At 47.0% G+C, this 21,390-nt stretch overlaps 1 protein-coding gene across 1 annotated transcript in view; it reads left to right on the top strand.

Annotated features, from left to right (window-relative positions):
• Nucleotides 1-572, top strand: part of LOC148535468 (cathepsin D-like) — a 38,795-nt gene extending 38,223 nt beyond the window's left edge. The window contains exon 9 of the mRNA XM_088462572.1: nucleotides 214-572. Coding sequence (XP_088318698.1) covers nucleotides 214-375 — 162 coding nt within the window. The 3' untranslated portion in view covers nucleotides 376-572. The remainder of the gene's footprint in view (nucleotides 1-213) is intronic.
• Nucleotides 573-21,390: the final 20,818 nt, after the last annotated feature.

Raw genomic sequence — 21,390 nt, forward strand, 5'->3', positions numbered from 1 at the left:
AGTGCACCACATGTTGAGGTTAATGGGTAATTTAAATTAATCAGTAATTGCTGGTAAATACCTTTTTTTTTTACTCAGTAAATGCTGGTAAATAACTTTCAAAAAATCCATCCAAAATAGAGTATAATCTGTGGCTCGTCACTTCTGAGTCACCAGAGTATAGTTCATTTATGTTTCTCCAATATGTTAATACTATTATTTCCTTCCGTACAGATATCAAATATGGGGAAGACCATATGTCTTAGTGGATTCATGGGTTTGGATATACCTCCACCTGCCGGACCCTTGTGGATCCTTGGGGATGTCTTCATTGGCCGTTATTACACAGTCTTTGACCGAGAAAGCAATCAGGTTGGCTTTGCCAGAGCAAAATAAACACCACAAAATAAGGTCATGCTTCAGAGAAATTAAAGTTAAATGTGTATTGTGCGCAATCAACAAAGCTTCAATCTTACATTTTGTAAAAAGAGATAAAAGAACATGAAAAAGTTTAATTTCCATGCTATTTTGCCTGTTTTTTTCCATATATGATGCACTTCAAATAAAATAAGATATTTAATGCAATATGTTATTAAACAGAAGCTGTATGTCATAAAAAAATGGGTATTCACGAGGATGCACAAAGTGGGTTCCAAATTATTCTCATTGTAACTGAAAACCCTGGCACGTGGTGCAGTCACAAAGGCAATAAATGAAGGTTTTCATACGGAGTACAAGACTAATCCTAAAAATTAGAAAATCATTTTACCAATTTTACTACGGGAGACTCGCAAATTTTCAGGGAGCTCTCTTGGGCTCCTCGGCAAGTAGACCACCCTCTCGCATTCTGCCCATTTTCCTAATGAGGTGGACAGAGCTGACCTTGATGACTTGATTCGTAAGTATTGGTTACTGAGAACTTAATACCAAGCTTAAATAACTGTATAAGTAAGTTCCAGGGTGGTTGAGTGACAGTTGGCTGCAACTCAGTCCTGATAAAACACAGGACAAAACTACAGCTTAGCCAATGAACTGGACTCATGCTTGGGGCTTCAGAGTTGTATTACAATGACCTTGGACCTCATTTATCAATGAGATTTATTATTCACAACGAGTGATAAAACTTGTGCGTATGATAAATGGTGCTCCAGCCAATCAGCTTAAAACTGTCATTTTTCAAACAGATTACAGTTGAGAGCTAATTGGTTTAAGCACCGTTATCATACGCAGCAACTTTTATCACTCGTTGTGAATGATAAAACTTGTTGATAAATGAGGACCCTTGTGTTGAATCTGGGTGTTGTCCTGGATTGTAGATTGAGAATTAAGCATCAGGTGTCAGCCACAATCAAATCCTCATTCTTTCATCTGAGTAACATAGCCAGAATCAAGCATTTAACGCCCTCAGAAAATCTACCTAAAGTCATACATGCATTTGTATCATCACGTTTAGATTACTGCAATGCCCTCTACCTGGGTCTTCCAAGAGAATTCAACCGTGTGCAGCTGGTACAAAACGTAACTGCCGGGCTGTTACCTAACCACCCCCGTTCACACCACATAACACCCATTCTCTACACCCTTCACTGGCTGCCTGTAAGATGGCAAATCTATTTCATGATTGGCTTACTGACATTCAGAGCCCTACATAACCAGAGCCCTAGATACCTGAAGCTGCTTCTAGTTCTTTAATGCCCCGCTCGCTTACTTCCATTTTTAGATGGACTACAGTAGTACCTAAATGGAGGTAGAGCTTTAGGCTTCGTGGCTCCGACTCTCTGGGAGTCAATCCTTGGACAGATCGAGAGGCTTCTACTCTAAAAACCCTTCAAACACAGACTGAAGACTCACCTGGTTACTCAGCACTTCAGTAATGCCCCTTTAGATTCTAAAGAAAAACAAACAACCCAAATACTAAACTCTCTTTTCTGTAATCTACTAATTATTACATTTGTATCTTAGTTTCTTAAAAGGCACATGCAAAGCACTTTAAGTCCTATTGTGAGAAAAATGCTATATAAATAACATTATTATTATTATTATTATAGCAAATTGCTTCATCGTAGCATGGTGTGGAAACAATATTGCGAATCGTGTCACCATGCTCTGCTAGGTATGCATTTAGCAGTTACATTTAGGAAAAAGAACGATGTACAGCTATTTAAGGGTACATATTATAGTAAGGTATTTATAGACAAGCAGGGAGGTATTACATATACCCAGAATCCCCCTTTTAGACCTGGCATCCTGATAACATCTATCAGAAAAGCTGCAGTACCTGCACTGATGCACTGCACACCACTGGAGCTAGTTCCTCTCCGTAGGTTGAATAAAATCCCTCTTGTCAAAATTTCTGCCCTTGGCCCTAAGATGATGGCCTCAAGGATGGACCTGTACTTATCAGCAATGAGCGTCAAACAATAATGAGCAGACTCACAATGATTTTCAAGTCATAAAATATTAAATTAATAAATTAATTAATGCTTGTAAAGGTGATTGTGAGTTGCATTATATCTCTTAAATGGAATATGTATTGATCATGTCTAGAAGACAGTGTAAGACAGACATGCGAATGTTTCTGTTACCATTCCCTTTATGGAACTACAGGACTTGACCTGTTGTTATAAATGGCCTTTTATCAGTCATTTGTTCTTGTGCCTGGTTCGATGTAGAAGCAGAAACGGTGATTTCCAACAGTGCAGCTTGTAGAGTGCGAGAATATCGGTAAGTTCTCTCAGACCCCATCCACTTCTCTAGAGATGTGGGTGGGGGTCTTTGATGCGATTCACTGCACATTCTGTCTTCACGGCCTCAAAATAATTACAATCCATAAATCGGAAACTAGACTCTTCCGATGAACGGAGTCATGAGGGGAAGCGTATTAGGGCAAAGTTTGTTGAAAATGCAGGGTTACTGGTGATTTTCTGGCATGTTGCAAACCACCCGATTCAAAATATTATCCCTCTATCGAAACAATTCTATGGTATTACTCCCTGACAATAAAACTTCTAAAGTAGTGAGGCTTTTTCACCAATGGGAAAAGTAGTACCCTCATCTCTTTTTCAAAATAAAAAAATTCCACCAGAAAAAAATAAATCCTTAACTTAAGACTTACCTGCTGTCTCCTTCCTGGCTTGAGCCAAAGTAATTCAATTAGGGATAGTCATCAAACATCGATGGGCAGCAACCATCCAATGGTCTCCACCATCAATGGCACAGAGACCTGCAATGGATTTTGTTTTTTTTTTCCCTGGTACTAGGACACTGAGCATAGCTCAGCCCCTGCCGTGACCCTCGACAGGGTCCACCCCACCCCACCCCCAACTCTGATTGGTCCACTGCCCAGTGAGTAAGAGAGCAGAGATGACCATCAGTGGGTGAAACCATCGATGGTTCCCCGTCAACAGGGCTGCTGCAGCCCAGGTACACAGAGGGGGCGTGGTAAACCAGGAAGGTGTGGCCAGACCCCCTCCTTACAGAAAAAAAATCAATATGTTTGCGGGAGTGCGTGCGGGCGCAGGTGTCTGGGGATGGGGGCGCAATCGCTCCCCCCTCCTTGGGGTTTATTCAGAAATGAAGGAACTGGGTGATTTCAGTAAACTTGCCACTAAATTTAAATGCAAAACCAGCCTTATAACTAATCGCCGCTTTAAATTTAGTGGAGAGCTACATAATGTCCTTTCTGCACTGAACAGAGTATAATATGTGCCATGCCAATGGGTGTGGTACAAAAGGTCGACAATAAAAAGGTCGACATTAATTTGGTAGACACAAAAATGTCGGGATGGAAAAAGGTCGACATGACATGTTAGACAATACAGAAGGTCGACAGGTTCAAAAGGTCGACATGGAAAAACGGTCAACACATAAATGGTCGACACATTTTTTTATTCCTAATCTTCACCCTAATCCTCCTCTTGTTGCCTAACCCTAACCGTCGCTCCTAGTGCATAACCATAACCATCAGGGTAAGTGCCTAACCCTAACTGTCCCTCCTGGTGCCTAACCCTAACTCTCCAATAAGTGCCTAACCCTAACTCTAAAAAGAAAAAAAAAACCTGTCAACTATTTCTGTGTCGATCATTTCCATGTTGACCTTTTGAACATGTCAACAATTTGTACTTGTCGACCTATACGGTTGACCTTTTGTCATGTCAACCTTCTTCCATATCGACCTTCTGGTGTCGACCAAATCATCGTCGCCTTTTTCATTGTCGACCTTTTGTATGGAACCCCATGCCAATATGTATGTCCCCTACTCTTAACACTACCATGCATTCCGAGGCCACTAGACCACACACAGTCACTGTAATAAGGAGAGATATAATGCTGTGTGGTGCTGAGAGTATTAGCTCCTCAGTGAGTCTGTAATCTATCTCCCAAACAGATACACTATGGTTAAAGATAAAGGGCAACTTTACTAAACACACAAAAAGAGATGGATGCAATTAGCTAAACATCAATTCTATCACTTTTAATAATTTATTAATTAAAAACATCAAGGAGAGTATTCTTATAAAACATTAAAGTGCATAAACATTATTAATATTCACAATTGTGCTATACATAAATAGCTTCAATATTGCTTTTAAGGAAGCATACTAATAATGGTGATCAATTAGCTCTCCAAATTCCACTAAGATAAATGTGAAGTCTCTGAGGGATCTTTAGCCAAGCAATACAGTACTTTTAAAGAACCTTCAATTAGCAAAAGCCATGCATGCAGATTTTCACCAGTTGCACGCAGAACAGTTATTAATGGTCACAAGCCAATTACCGACGGCAGAATGGTGTGAAAAGGTTTTGAAACACAGAGGATAAAAAAACATCTCCCGTGTCCTCTTGTGTAAATGTTGTGCAGATGTAACAAAGTTTTCGACCCAATGAAGAGATATCGAAATATAATTTTCCCTCAATGAAACTCTTGGCTCCCCATAGTGAGGCCTCGCTGTGCACACAGTCTATAGTGGACACACTTTGATGTCTCCACAGTGCCATGGAATCTGTATTGTCACTCGTAGTGTCATTAGGATGCTCTGAGCAGCGCCCTAGTAACCCGGCCATGGCGTTCACCACCGACCCACCCACCCCCTAGGGGGGCATCTTTATGGAAATGTGTGCGACACTCAGGGGGTGGGTGCAGCACAGAGCACACTGGCGCCCTGTTATGGGGCTGGCCTAATCATAACCCTAATCTAACCCTAACTCTAAAATCCTGTATCAACATTTTGGTGGCATATGTCCTAGGCAGGAATGTCTAACTCACACCTGTGAGAATACACTTTCCAAACATTACACAGACTACACACCTCTCCAGATCCACTAAAAACCACTGCGCCCTCATAACTGACCACTCCTGTATCCAACCTCTTTTGTCACCACCTGCATTATGAAATATAGTATTCATGGTACTTCCCTTCTCACAGCTCACGGATGGATAGTGGATGCTAGCCCATACTTCAGGATTGGCGAGACCCAGTATTGAGGCGCGGAGTCTCACATGCCGGCGGTATTCACCAGGGACCTCCGCAAGGGTGTTTGGACTTAGTTGCGTCTGACACGCAGGTTGCGGCCCTCAGACTTGGTTCCCTAATACAGGTGCTGATGTACTCTGGATTGGAGTGTAGTACAATGAAGGTGTACAACGTAGTTGATAAGCCGATAAGCCGGGTCAGAACCAAACGGACAAGACAGTAACAGGGATCAGACGTAAACAGGTCAAGGAGAATAGCCAAAGTCAAAACCAGATCACATGCTAAGCCGAGGTCAGGAACCAGCAGCAGCGATCACTGGGAACGCTGGAGTATGGTTGGGAGCCTATTCTCTGGCACTTGTCTAGTGCACAAAGACTCTCTGTAATATGGAGGAGTTCAAATCTCTCGTCAAATGTGATATCACGTTTGGCGAGCCTGTCCCTTTAAATTTCTCACAGGTCGACGCGCATGTGCCCCCAGGGGAGCTGCGGCCACCTGCACACTGACACAAGACTCCGGGGTAGGATACTGGAGGACAGAGCAACGGGTGCCAGTGACTCCCTGCCCACTGGCCTGCTGCTGACCAGCCCTGCCATATCCAGTAAGTGCATGCTGGTGTATGGCGGACTGTGACACCTCCGCCAATCAAGACTGCCAGTGGCAGCAACTGCATCATGTTTCTTAGTATACAGCAGGGGTGTATCTAGGGGTCATTGGAGCACTTTCCCCCATATTTTCTGAATAATTACACTCTGTACTTACATCTCCCTAGCCACCCCCTCTTCTGTCTCCCCAGCCATCCCCCTTCTGTCTCCTAACTAAGCCATCCCTCTTCTATCTCCCCAGCCATCCCCCCTTCTGTCTCCCCTGCCATTCCCCCTTCTGTCTCCCCAGCCATCCCCCTTCTGTCTTCCCAGCCATCCCCCTTCTGTCTCCTAAGTCATCCCTCTTCTGTCTCCCCAGCCACCCCCTTTCTGTCTCCTAAGTCATCCCTCTTCTGTCTCCCCAGCCACCCCCCTTCTGTCTCCTAAGTGATCCCTCTTCTGTCTCCCCAGTCATCCCCCTTCTGTCTCTCCAGCCATCCCCCTTCTGTTTCCCCAGCCACCCCCTTCTGTCTTCCCAGCGATCCCCCTTCTGTCTTGCCAGCAAGCCCCCTTCTGTCTCCCCAGCCAGCCCCCTTCTGTCTCCCCAGCCAGCCCCCTTCTGTCTTCCAAGCGAGACCCCTCCTGTCTTCCCAGTCATCCTCCCTTCTGTCTCCCCATCCATCCCCCTTCTGTCTCTACAGCCAGCCTCCCTTCTGTCTCCCCAGCCACCCCCCTTCTGTCTCCTAAGTCATCCCTCTTCTGTCTCCCCAGCCACCCCCCTTCTGTCTCCTAAGTGATCCCTCTTCTGTATCCCCAGTCATCCCCCTTCTGTCTCTCCAGCCATCCCCCTTCTGTCTCCCCAGCCAACCCCTTCTGTCTTCCCAGCGATCCCCCTTCTGTCTTGCCAGCAAGCCCCCTTCTGTCTCCCCAGCCAGCCCCCTTCTGTCTCCCCAGCCAGCCCCTTCTGTCTTCCAAGCGAGACCCCTCCTGTCTTCCCAGTCATCCTCCCTTCTGTCTCCCCATCCATCCCCCCTTCTGTCTCTACAGCCAGCCTCCCTTCTGTCTCCCCAGCCAGACCCCCTTCTATCTATCTAGCCAGCCCCACTTCTGTCTCTCCAGCTCCAGCCCCTGGCCCCCTCGCATCCAGCCCCTGCAGCCCACAGATTCTTACCAACTCTTGTCTTGAATCTTCTGACTGTGACCGTCTCACAGCACAGCGATGCAGCATGTGCACCTTATCTAAACCCCCCCCCCAAATATGTATTAATTGTACAAGGCAGCCACCGGCAAACACCAGCGGCTGCCCGGCCCTGGACATCTACACTGGATAGGGGCCAGGGCCATACCCGAGACTCCAGTCCTGGCAGTCCCACCCTGATTCTACTCCCTGGCTGTTGATGGCACCACCGGACAACGCCCCTCCCCCTTGGCTGGCTCCCTTGGCGAGTGCCATCCTGGCCAAGGGGTAGATATGCCCCTGGTATACAGTAAAAAATAATATGCAACAGTGGATTAACAGCTACACTGCGTGACATATATTCATCCATATTAACAGTGGTTTGCTTTACTAAGTGTTCGGTTTAGTTCAAAGGCACCTTATTTGATCACAGACAGAATTGCTGCAGCTTGTTAATAAGACACCTTGTCTCCTGTGTAATCGGCAAATGTACAAGTGTTCCTGACTTCAAAGGATGGCAGCAGAAGAGAGACAAGCTCAAGAAACAATTATACTCTATTATAACAAATCATGGATGGTTTTCCTACATACAGTAAGTTAGAATTTAAAGTTCTGGGTCACCACTGTTGCCACTAGTGTACAATAGCTTGAGAGGGTCATTTGCGAAAGAGGAAAGTACAGTAGAGGCACAGCACAAATGCTATTTATTCCCCCTTATTAACATCATGCTACCATATTTGTGTTATTACATTCATTTGTACGTGTAACACACCTAACCAGGTGAGTATGACGGTTATGGTGAAAGTTATGTTTTACTCAAAAGTACCTGAGTATTGGCGGCTGGAATTTAGGGCCTCATTCAGAGCCGGACGCTCTGAGCAGAGCGCTCGCTCTGAATGAGGGCCGTCCTCCATAAAAATGGAGCGTCCTCCTGGACGCTCGTATAGCTGTGGGTCACCACCCACAGCACATACAAGCGTGCAGGATGATGGTCGCGATGGTCTTGACCATCGCCAGTGCGACCAGAAGCCTGTGGTCGGGTTTTTCGACCACAAGCCCTGAAGTGATTTTGGCTCTATCAGAGCCAAAATCACTCCGACTGACATCACTAGTGAAGTCAGTGGGGCCGGCTTCTGACGGTAGGCGTTCCCTTGGGAACGCCTCCGTCTGGCAGGCATGCCCCCGGCACGCAGACCAAAGGGGGCGTGCTGTCAATTAACATCGACAGCACGCCCCCTTTGATCAGACACAACGAGCGAAGGAAAGTCCTTCGCTCGTCGCGTCTGGCGCATGCGCACGACGGAGCTCCCTCCGTCGTGCGCATGCGCAGTGCACACCATCGACCCACTTGCGAGCGGACAGCCGCTTGCGAGTGGGTCTGAATGAGGCCCTTAATCCACACTTGCTCCGGATCTATTTTTTTGCCAGAACTAATGGTTCATCTCACTATTTCCACTAAGGCAGAGAGGTAAGGGCTCCCACCCCCAGACACAATAAGACACCCTATCACAGACAAGTTTACTTTATGTAACTGGTAGTCATCCATGACACAGGTAATTCAGGGTTGTCCTTGTCATAACATTTTACCAGGTTAATAATGGCCAATATATGTAAGTCTTTACTGACAGTACAATATACATTTATAAACAGGGAACACTAATAAAACACAAATATATAACCTGTCTTTAGTGATTCATTTATTGGTTTTTTTTATATGAATCTACTTATTTCTATTTCCCTTGAAACTATACTATTATTGTTCCCTTTGGTCACCGATAACAAATAGCAAAAATAGGTAGACTGTCCAGAAGTTCTTTATCTAATTTATACTTTTTCCTAAGATTCTAGTCTATTTTACACGCAGTGGCATAACTATAGAAGGTGCAGGTGGTGCACTTGCTATGGGGCCTGCGAATGGTTACGTTCACCCGCGATCCCATCCCGTACCTCTTTACTGGTACTAGTAGGTATCTGCTGTATATGTACCAGTGCATTTACACACATTTACATACAGTCATTATAATTGGCCAAAATCTTGCTGGTGCACTTTTATTTTTCTCTTGCAGGACTGGGTTACATTTGTTCCAATTGTTATATATCTATAGACATTAGTTACGGTCACTGATGCTGCCTTCTCTCAGCCATGCAGCACTACAATCAGGATGCTATAATGTCCCAAAGCAGTCTACACAGAGGAAAGTTCTCTATGTGAGGGACATTTGATTTCCGTGTTAGCTGCCTCATTTAGCTGTACCTTCAAAATAGATAGACAAGCTGTAGTATTCCATGGAGTCTGTTCTGCTTATTTCTCCTTCTTGTACCTCAATTAATGAAAACTAGCTGGGATACCCGGCATTGTCCAGGTTCAAGAATGGACCTTGAAGTCCATCTGCAGCCTAAATTTTTTACATCGTCCTCGCCTATAACCCCACTGTTTGCTAACATGGTTTTAGCCCTGAAAAAGACCAATCTATCCATTTATATAGAGTATTTAGACACTGTCACCTCGGAAGTGGTATGATTTACCGCTTCAGCAGGTATGAATCCCGACACCAGCAGGCCGGCAGCAGTGGAAATCCCGATCGTCTAAAGGTCAGTACTAACTAACTTAATTCCCCCCCTAACCCTCCCTTTGGGGTGCCTAACCCTAACCTCCCCTCCAGTACCTAACCCTAATCCCACCTCTAAGTGCCTAAACCTAACTCCCCCTCCCCCGCTGCCTAAACCTAAGTCCCCTGGGGGTGCCTAACCTTATGTCCCCCCCGAGGGTGCCTAACCCTTACCCTCCATCCCCCTAGCCTAACCCTAACCTCCCGGGGGGGTGCCTAACGCTAACTCCCCGCCGGGAGCCCTAAATCTATCCCTCCCCCCCCACGCGGCTGTCCGCACCTGGTGCCCGGCATCACTTCGATTGATGTGCCAGTGTCCCGGCGTCGGTAAAATGACAGGCGTCTATATTTAGATGCCTGTCATTTAACCCTCGCTGCGATAAAGCAGTCGGTAAACCGGCTGTCGGGATTAGGTCTGCCGGCTTCCCGACTGCATACCGTTACCTCTACACTGTGGTATAAACAATGTTGTATAAGCAATGTTGTTGCAATACCTGAGGAGGTACTGCAACAATCTGCTTTTGGCTACAAACTTTGGCCAAGATTAGATTTAGGAGGAATGTTTTTCCTGTTCCCCCAAGGGCATCTAGAAAGACAATGCCCCCAGGTTTTTTTGTTGCCATAGAACTAATTCTGTTAAATGCAACTTTTTGATCGGACAGCAGCCTGGTCTAATTTTCTGTCACAAATCGCTGCAACTGTGCAACACTATAGCTTGTTTCATATAAAATGTCTTTACTAAGACTGGTAGAGGGATGCATGACGCATGGCATTCAGGAAGCAATGCATCCTGCCGCTCTTTGCATGCATGCTGGCGTTGATTACGCCAGTATGCATGAAGGAAAGTGCAAAGGACCTTTGTAAGAGCTGTCCTTTGCGAATGAGGTACTTCCAGGTCTATGACCCACAATGACACACGCCCTGAGGGGTGCTGGGAGGGATCAAATTGGATCCCTCTCACAGCACTCTGCAGAGTGAAGCCCATAGACTTCTATAGGGTAACACCATCACATTCCGAGGCTTGGTGCATATGAGAAATATGGTCAAACTTGCATTTTCGGTGTTTGACCGCATTTCTCCCTTTGCTGCATCCCACCCTGGAAGGGGTTGGGTATGAGATTCCGGCAGTCTGTTTGCCTACTGTCAAAATGCCGACAGCAGCATCCCAATGCTCAATATCCCGACAGGGGTCGGGTAAGTATACTAACCCTACCCCCTTCTCCCCCTAACCCTCCTTTCTTGCACCCTAATCCTCCGCACTCCGCACACTAACCCTCCTTGTTCGTGCCTAAACCTAGCCGTCCCCCCTTGGTGCCTAAACCTAACCATTCCCCCTTAGTGCCTAACCCCCTCCCAGTGGTGCCTAACCCTAACTCCCCCAGTGGTGCCTAACCCCCCCCCCCCAAAGCCTAACCCCAACTCTCCCACCCCCCAAGGCTAAGACACCCCGGTGTACATTCGACCGGGATGGCAGCTGTCGAGATTCCGGCGTAGGGATTTCGACACCTATCTTTAGTCCTAGGTCGGGCTTCCAATGATGCCAACATACTAACTACATCCCCCTGGAAGTGTCACTTCTATCAGGAGTTGGAGGCCCTAGCTGATGCAGACTCTTCCCTACCATCTGTTGAATTTTGTTCTCCAAGTAGATGAGAGCTTGATTTAACATTCCATCAGTGTATTGTAACCCTAGCCCAGGTTTGGCTAGTCTTGCTTCATAGTGAATGTCTTCACTCATATTTTCTCTAAAGTCAAGCCTGCTTGACTTAGCCACTGTCAGTGCAGGTGCAGTGTGACAGTTGATCCTCCAATTCACTGCTCTTCCATTGGAGCTCTGCCTGCCCCCCACTGGTACATATCAGCCTGTGCCATCAGATCAGTGCAGTTTTAGGCACTGGAAGACATTCTGAGCGAACTTGCTTACACAATAATTTCAAAACAGTGACTCCACAGCCTACTTGGTGGCCCTGGGTAATTGCAAACATAGCCAAAAACCTAATCCTAGTCAAACTACACCACCATGCAAAATTTGGAGCTAGATACAAAACTCTGTCTGTCTATTTGTCCTTTATGCACGACCAAACACTTTCTCGTTTATTATATAGATTACTGTAGGTGAAGTAGTTGGAGGTAAAAGGCATGGTTTTTCACTCTCAATTCTGCACTTAGCGACACAAATATAATCCATTTTATCTATAGTCTACATTTATGGCCTTAGGCCCTGATTCAGAGCCGGACGCTCTTTTAGAGCACTCGCTCTATATCAGGGCATTTTTATTTATTATGGAGCCGGCCTCCTGGCCGCTTGCATAGCTGTGGGTGACCACCCACAGCTTTTGCGTGCGGCCAGGTGATGGTCACGACCATCGGGCTTGCAACGAGACCCTTGTGGTAGGGTCTCGTTCCCGCAAGCCCCAGTGAGCTTCCTGCTCTAATATAGGTTTAGGGTTCCCGGGGGGGACTTAGGGTTAGGTACCCCCCCGGGAGGTTAGGGTTAGGCTAGGGGAAAGGGGGGTTAGGGTTAGGCACTTGGGGGGGAGGTTAGGGTTAGGCACCCCTAAGGGAGGGTTAGGAGGTAGAATTAGGTTAGTAAATACTTACCTTTGACGATCGGGATTTCCTCCTCTGCCTCCAGTCCAAGCACAGTCCTGTGATCTTTCTGATTGGTGTCTGGTGACCACTATAAGCCTGGCAGGCAGGCTCCTCTCTATTGCACAGGTTCTCATACTCAGCCCTCTGGACCCTACGCAGTGCATGTTTACCAGGTCTCCTCACAGAATTGCAAGTGAAATAATTAGCTCCACCTGTGGATCTTTTAAAATGTGTCAGTGAGTAATGAGTACACCTGTGCTCCTGCTAGGTGACCTGGAAAACGTGACCTGTGTGGGGTCCTGAGGACCAAGTTTGAGAACCACTTCTCTATTGTATCCTCTCAACAGGACAGACACTTTGGGTCCTCCGTCATAGCTACCTCCTCGGAACAGGTATCTCACAACTCACTAGCCAACGGCTCCCCTCACTACTCTCCTGCTCACTGTACACGCTTCAGGCCCCGGGGCACTTACTTCTCCCCCATCCTGCAGAACACAGAGGAGCATGGGGATGGGAGGACTGATGATCATGTAGAGAGACATGCAGAGCTCAGCCATACAGTGCTCGAGCGGTAACTAAGTTCCCGTCCTTGCAGTAAGGGTGCCGAGGGGGGGTACTATTTACCCAGGCCTGGGCCTGTTGGAGGGTCCCGGCTGGGACTCGGGTCCTGCTCGCCGCCACTAATTAAGTTCGGGCAGGGAGAGAGAAGACTAACTGCTGCAGCAACCTCTCTCCCCAGCCCAGCAAACACGCTGCTGTCATGCTGTGTGCTGGGCTAGGGAAAGGGGCTGCTGCAGTAGTAGTCAGTTCTCTCTCTCTCTGCATTATATGCGAGAGCGGGGGGGAGCGATTGTGCCCCCACCCCTGGACACTGGCGCCCCACTGTGCGGTGCATTGTTTTTTTTGTTGTTGTAAAGAGGGGGTCTGGCCACACCTCCCCAGTTGGCCATGCCCCTCTCCCTGTACCAGGACCCGGCAGAGCTGTTGGTAGCCCTGCTTGCGCTTTTAGTTTTCTGCACATGTGCCCAAGAATGCTGTTTGCGCAGCATTCTGGGGCGCGATTTCTGCAGTGGTGTTGCCGGTCACAGACCACTAATCACTGCTAGAGGGCTGGAGCAGGAGGAGGACATTTATTCTGCACATGTACAGAACTGATTTCCTCATTCCCAGCCACGGGATGGACATGGACTGCAAGTTTGCATGGGATGTGACCAGTGGTGGCTGCAGAGGTGAGGCTACAGCACAGTCCAAAACTCAAATAGGGGAGCCACACCAGTGCCAACAACATTTGGCAGCGTTTGGGTGGCAGCTGGGTGGCTCCCCTATTTTAATTTTTGGACGGCACAGCAGCCCCACCTCTGAAACCACCACTGGAAGGCGACCATGTCAGTTAGAGCGCAGGTGGCTGCAGTAGCATCCTATGCGACCAAGCCAGTTAAGTGGTTAACAACAAAGATCTCCTTAAGTGATACCATGATACTACATATGGATAAACGCATAGGTAAATGATTCCCATCTCCATTCTTCAGGGGTCCCTAACAGAGCATGTTTTACAGATCACCTCAGTGAAGGCCCCCATACATCAGAGATTGATTGCAGCAATCGTGCAATTTGCAATCGATTGAAAAAGGGAAAGTTTTTTTATACACAATCGATTGCAAATTGCTCGATTGCTGCAATCAATCTCTGATGTATGGGGGCCTTAACACAAGTTAAATAATTAGAGCCATCTGTGGATCTTTTAATATGTGTCAGCCAGTGATGAATGCACCTGTGCACGAACAAGGACATATGGAAAAAATGCACTGTTAGTGGTCCCTGAGGAATGGAGTTGGGAAATACTGGCATAGACTGTAGCACCAAGATGACATATAGTAATTGTGTTTTAAATGTTATCATCTGAATGAGTAAATCAGTAAGTTAGTGATCAGTAAGGCTGCATATATACAATAACAATAATAAAAAACTTGCGCTCCAAATCCGATGGTGCTGCACTGACAGCGAGGGTGGTCACTAGGGATGTGCACCGGACTATTTTTGCCGGATTTGGTTCTAATTCGTCGTCCGGCTTTGGAATTGGATTTGCCAAACTGCGGTGACTGGCTTTGGATTTGGATTTTTTTTTTACAAAAATGCTAAAATCACATAAATTGGTCTTTTTTTTCTTCCTAGAGTATTATTAACCTCAATAACATTAATTTCCAGTCAATTTAGATCACTTCACAGTTTAAATTATAATTTACACCATTATTGGCCAAAGGTTGCAGTGAGCTGACTGATTACTAAGTGACAGAGCAGCGACACAGACACCACAGTTTAAAGCACATCTATGAAACATTGCCACACAGCAGTGGCAAAAATGAAAGGTGGTGCAAGATGGAATGGTCCTTGGGCCCTCCCACCAACCCAGTGGGGTATGGCCAGCAGAGTCACAGTACTTGTTTACACAATGGGCTATGGCCCAAGTAGTCACAGTGCACAATCTTATTCACATTACACCGCACATTGGGCCTGATTCAGACCCGCTCGTGACCGGGTGGATGTTAGGCCACTGCGCATGTGCACGCCAGAGCTGGCTCTGACGTGCGCATGCGCGAGACCCGGCTAGCGACGGGCGCTCCGTCGCTCCGGGTCTCGCACCAAAAGGGGGCGGCTGTCGATTTTGATCGACAGCTTGTACCATTTTCGAGGCGTGGCGTGTGGGTGGCTTCACAAACGGAGGTGCTCCCATGCGAACACCTGCCATTTGTGGGTATCACCATTGATGTCAGTGGGAGAGCTTCCGGCTCTATTAGAGCCAGAAGCTCTCTGGGGCTTGCGGCCATGAGACCCTACCACAAGGGTCTCATTGCAAGCCCAAAGGTCGTGATGTCTTGACCATCGCGACCATCATTCTGGCCGCTCGCAAAAAGACGCCCTGATTCAGAGCGAGTGCTCTTTCCAGCAGTTGTGTCCCCAGAAGTATGCCCCCATTAGTAGTGCCCACAGTAATATGCCTCCACTAGTAGTGTCCCCAGTAGTATGCCCCCATTACAAGTGCCCCTTGTAGTATGCTCCCATTAGAAGTGCCCCAGCAGTTGCGCCCCCATTAGTTGTGCCCCTTGTAGTATGCCCTCAGCAGTTGTGTCCCCAGAAGTATGCCCCCATTAGTAGTGCCCCCAGTAGTATGTCTCCACTAGTAGTGTCCCCAGTAGTATGCCCCCATTACAAATGCCCCTTGTAGTATGCCCCCATTACAAGTGCCCCCAGTAGTGCCACCTTACACAGGGAAAAAAAAAAAAAAAAACTTACCTGGATCCCCGCTCCTGCTGTGACTGCAGCCGTCTGTTCCTCTGCACTATGGGAAAGATGTTGTGTCATCTCTCCCATCACCAGCAGTGGGGGGAGCCGAAAGGTGGAGCTCATGAGTGAGCTCCAGCTGGCTCCCTCCGGAGACGCAGCAGCCAATGACAGTCTGCCTGACTCTCATTAGCTGCTATTACAAACACACAGCTGCCACTGGCGGCTGTGTGTTTGTTCTGTGTAGGGCAGACTGCTATCACAGCGTTCTTCCCTACACTAGTAGGGCCCTGACGTTGGATTCTCTCATGAGAATCCGACATCAGGAGGCCGCTGTTCGGCCTCGAAGGGGGATCCGAGACAGGCGGTGAACACCCGAACAGCGTTCGGGTGGACTCAGATCCCCTATCTTCGGAGCGGGTTCGGATTCCACAGAATCCGAACCGCTCATCTCTAGTGGTCACCAACACCCTCTGTAGAATCACAATATAAAAATACAGTACTTGCAGTCAGTTGCGCTCCTCTGTGGTACAGTGAATACCAAATAACCTTGCCGTTAGTAATGTCTCAATGTACTTCTATAATTTCTCCAATCTTCCCGGCCCCTTAGGCTAAAGCCACTTCTTCAATGGAGTTTATATGTATAATTTTTCCTAAAAAAGAAGGTATATTCAAAATATAGTGAAGCATAGTTGTATTTTAAAACACAAGTTTAAAAAAACAACCATTCCACCAATTAAGCAGCGTACCAGAATGTGTGGGGTGTAGAACAGCACACACCGAAGTTGGCAATAAAATGGGGTACAGTAAGGCTGCATAGCCTGTGGCTGCAATAGTCAGTGTTAGATGAAAAGTGTTAGGTTACAAGTGTAATTACAATTTGATAACTAAGACGGAGTTATGCCGGAGTTAAACTGGAGGAAAACATTCTCAAAACCAGATCACTTTCTGACTGACATCAAGCAACATACTTTTGTGAGTTACCGAATTCACCATCTGCTGCTGTACGCATATCCAGGAAACTCCTTACTGCACTCACTGCTTGGAAATTGCAAGTACTCCCCTATCTGCGTGCTGCTCTTGTTGATGGATCTTTGTTGTTCAAAACATCTCTGACTGGATCGGCTCTGTACACTGTAAGTTTTGCCTTCATACTACAGAAAATCTTGTTTGTATTGCCTTTTTCCATTGTATTACATCAATCCACTTTAATCATTCTTTTAATAACTAATTCCTTCACCCACTACTCTCATACTTCTCTTTATATATCACTTTTGGAGCTGCACTCATACATTAGCAGCACTGTTCTTTTACCTGCTTTTTTGAACATTTAACAACTTTTATCCACATTGACTCTACATCAGTGGCGTCCCTCCCCACGGTGACACCCAGTGCGGGGAGGGACGCCATGCACGCGGCACCTGCCGAAATGGGGGCGTGGTCTTCGGGAGGGTGTGTGTTGGGGGCGTGGCCTCGCATGTCAGGCCTTCGGGAGGGGCGTGGCCTCGTGGCGCGAACCCGGCCCGTGGCCGTGGCTAACAAAATGATACATTAGGTATCAATGGGGTCACGGTGGTCCCGGCCGGGGGTGCAGGAGGTGCGGGCATGGGCAGTGCCGGCTCCCTCACTGACAGGAGCCGAGTGCTGCACTTAATGCTATAGTGCAGCACCCGGCTCCTGTCACTGAGGGGGATCCTGCACCTTGGTGTCACCCCTCAGCGGGTGACACCCGGGTGCGGGCCGCACCCCCCACACCCACCTTGTGACGCCACTGCTCTACATCACACAGCCTCATCTCCAGTTTTCATCTTGCTTATTACCTTGTCCACAGCATGAACACCCTTACTTCAAACAACCCCCATATTCAATGTCCACATAATCCTCTACTTTATCCATCCCTATCCTCCCTTCTTGTCTTCGCTACTTGCTGTTCCCCCTATTTTCTCTCATCAGTCTCCCTTCCAACCCTCTGCTTCTTTCCCCCACCTTTCCTGTTCCTCCACTCAACCACCTCCCTTCATGGCCTTGCTACCCCACCACTAAGCCCCATTTCCTCCTGGTTCTGCCTGTCACCTCCAGGGCTGCCAAGAGAAATTGTGGGCCAGGGTACAGCAACATCCTGTGGGACCACAGCATGTTGGGCATGGCTGCACCCGTTTGTGGGTGGGTCTAGTATGTGAGATGCACCAACTCACATGAGCATGGCATAGCACCCAGCAGCTGGGATTAAAGTAGTAACTACTGTATTAGGATGGCCGGACAGTCCCATAATATTTAAATTTTTTATCAGGATGTATGTAGACGCTAAAATGTAACACAATAATTAAAGTGCTACAACTTTCTTTTGTACATCTCTCAAGTAAATAAACAAAATCTATTTTCTGTCATAGAGATTGATGATTGAAGAACTTAATTTTGACATAACATCATGCTTGCCTACCTTTTAAATCTCCTCCTCGGGAGAACCCGGGGAGGAGAAGCAGCTGGGTCCCGACGGGGGCGGGGCCAAACGATTCACGGCATTAAGCCCCGCCCCCTCCGCGGCAAATTGCCGCGATTGGCGCATATTTAAATAAGGGGCGGGGCTAAATGACGCGATTCATGAAGAATTGTGTCTTTAAGCCCCGCTCTGTACACAGGGACCCGCGATTGCCGCGGAAGTTCTCCCCATTCTGCCCACTTCATTAGGAAGTGGGCAGAATGCGGGAGAAGTGCCTACCCTTCCGGGGGTGCGGGGGGTTACCCGAAAAATCGGGAGCCTCCCGCGAAAACCGGGAGGGTAGGCAGGTATGCATAACAACAGGTCATCTTATACACACACATTCCACAGCACATATCCTAACCCACTGCTCCATGCTCCTTCCTCACTATCTACCCCTCTGTGTCGCCCCTGTCTGTCTGCCCTTCCCCTTTAGAATGTAAGCTTTCACGAGCAGGGCCCTGGTCCCTCACATGCTTCTCCTATCCCTACTTATAGTATCATTTACTCCTAACTCCCCAATTGGCACCCAACATTTGATTGCTGAGGCCCTGCTGCTTGTGTTATGTAGACAAGCTATGTGTATAAACCATGTCCTTGTCCTGCATTGTTTTGTATTACTATTAACTGTTTTTCTTGTGTGCTCATTTATGTACTGTGTAAGGTGCTGTGGAACTTTTGTGGTGACATATAAATAAAGGATAATAATAAAAAATAATAATAAATTCATGGCATAGACTGCAGGTGTCACTATTTCCACTGTACATGCATGTACCAAGACCAGATTCTTTATATAGAGAGCAACTATGAGCTGACACCTGCAGGCTAAACAGAGGCATTACACTATACTACATGTATACAAAAAAAAAAAAAATCACTGTAAAGCTGGCCATACACGCTACAATTATCAGGACGATCCGCCCGATATCCGCAGATCGACCAGATAATTGTAACATGTGTGCTGGCAACCGAGGGTTAAATATTGCTTGATCGGGCATGCCGGATTGTCCAGCATGCCCGCCCTATGCGATATTTAAGAGGTTAACTGTCGGCCACATCGGGCAGTGTATGCCCAATCGCGGCCGACAGACAGACATTTCCTGTGTTCCTTCCCATGGAAGGAACAGGGAAAGGTTCCCTTCCCCAGGTGCGGAGCGCAGATGTTGGGGCTAATACACTGTGAGTAATCTCACAGTGTATGCCGCTGAAATCTGCGGCTGGCAGGCTGCCAGATAAAATGTCTGTCGGTCTGACAGGCATTTTATCTGGCCATGTATGGCCAGCTTAAGATATATTAAAACATATTTAATCACAATGTTGCGTTATTTTCTAGTGAAATATTTTTTTATGTATTTAAATTGTATTATTTAACACAATTTTACTTATTTTTATTATATATATATATATATATATATTTTTTTTTATTTTTTTTTTAATTGATAATAGTCCCACTCTACAATCTTATAAAGGAAAAACATGCAGTAGGGACAATCCACTATAGTCAGTCTTAGTATTAAAATCTACCTGACTTCACAGCCCACTGATCTGTAGTTTGAAAAAGTGCAATCTGATCCGTGCACGGCTGCTGGATCCATTTGCAAAAGTGTGATCTTTGATTCTGCAAATCTGAAGCTGGTATAGTTACTAAGTAGACCCGATTAGACTACAGTGTGTAAGGAAGTGATAAAAACCCAGTGTGACAGAATGAGGCAGCATGGCCTGTCAGAGCATGACGCTGGGCTCGTTCCATGACCCTCTCCAATCCTCACCCCTCATTGCTCTATCAGAAATGTTGCCACTGTATATACAGCACATAAAGGTCAGCTTTCTATCATTCATTTGCTCATTCAAATGAAAGCAAATCAATTTCTGAATAATTATAGTAAGTACTCGTAAAATGATTTAAGAATTTTAGAATTGTTTAACAATGGCCCAAATTAATGTATGCATTCAGGTACTGTAGAGAAAGTTTGGTCATCTCCAAATGATTACATAGGGACAACCATAACGGCAATCAAGGATTCAATATATACCTATTGCAAAAGGCCACATCACATGATCACATGATGCAATGCACACATCAGCCAATCACAAGCGAAATGTGTGTGAAACTGCTTGTGATTGGTAGGGTTAAAGCCGCTCACCCAATCAATTGAGGACAATGTTATCCAGCAGCGGAACTCCTTCAGAAAAGATGATTTTGCTGCTTCCACAGACAGGAATCCTGAAAAATGACCTGTTGGGTGGGGAGGGGTGTATTTGAGGGTTGTAGTTAAGAACCATTGCTCTATACTTTAAAAATGTCAAAAGTAGACTCTTGTACTTCTTATAGGTTCTAAATAAAATCTCAAATAGCCAAATGCTTATCAATTATCTCCAAAGTCATTAGAGGCACACATCAATGTAATACTGAAAGAAGACACACACACACACACACACACACACACACACACACACACACACACACACACACACACACACATATACACAGTTCTCCTTGTCTAAAGCCTTCTTACAAATGGGATTTATCACTCTGCTATCAAGGCTGACAGTGTGTCCGAACACCTATATCAGGGCCAGCTCTAGGGGTGTTCGACCAGTGTGGTTGAACAGGGGTGCCACCCATAGAGGGCGCACCCCTCCCCAACATCCCGATTTCAGTGACCTGCGGGTGGTCAAATCGGGAGGTTGGGGACCCCCACCGCCGCAGCTGTGCTCGGTGACGGACCCCAAAGTCTGAATGGATACTGCTCACATGCGCGCTGCATCCAATCAGTGACGGGAGAGGGCTGGAGGAAGTCCAGCTAGTGAGGCTCCCCCCCCAGCCTGACGTTATTTGGAGGCGTGCCATGTGGGCACGCCTCCAAATGATGTCACATAAGGGGCATGACCTATGATCATTAGGCCACGCCTCCATTTTCGGTCACGCACAGTGAAGCTGTTGGGGTGCACTGTAGAGATCCGGCACAGGGTGCTCCAACCCCTGGAGTCGGCTCTGACGTCTCCAAATGACATCACGTAAGGGGCATGACCTATGATCATTAGGCAATGCCTCCATTTTCGGTCACGCACAGTGAAGCTGCGTGCAATGTTGGGGTGCACTGTAGAGATCCGGCACAGGGTGCTCCAACCCCTGGAGCTGGCCCTGACCTATATATTTAGATATTGGTGCACCGTGACTCTGTATCAAGCAGAGGTCGCAGGCTGGGATTACCAT

The sequence above is a fragment of the Taudactylus pleione genome, unplaced genomic scaffold (assembly GCF_031769625.1).
Source record: "Taudactylus pleione unplaced genomic scaffold, aTauple2 ptg000051l, whole genome shotgun sequence".
Classification (NCBI taxonomy): Eukaryota; Metazoa; Chordata; class Amphibia; order Anura; family Myobatrachidae; genus Taudactylus; species Taudactylus pleione.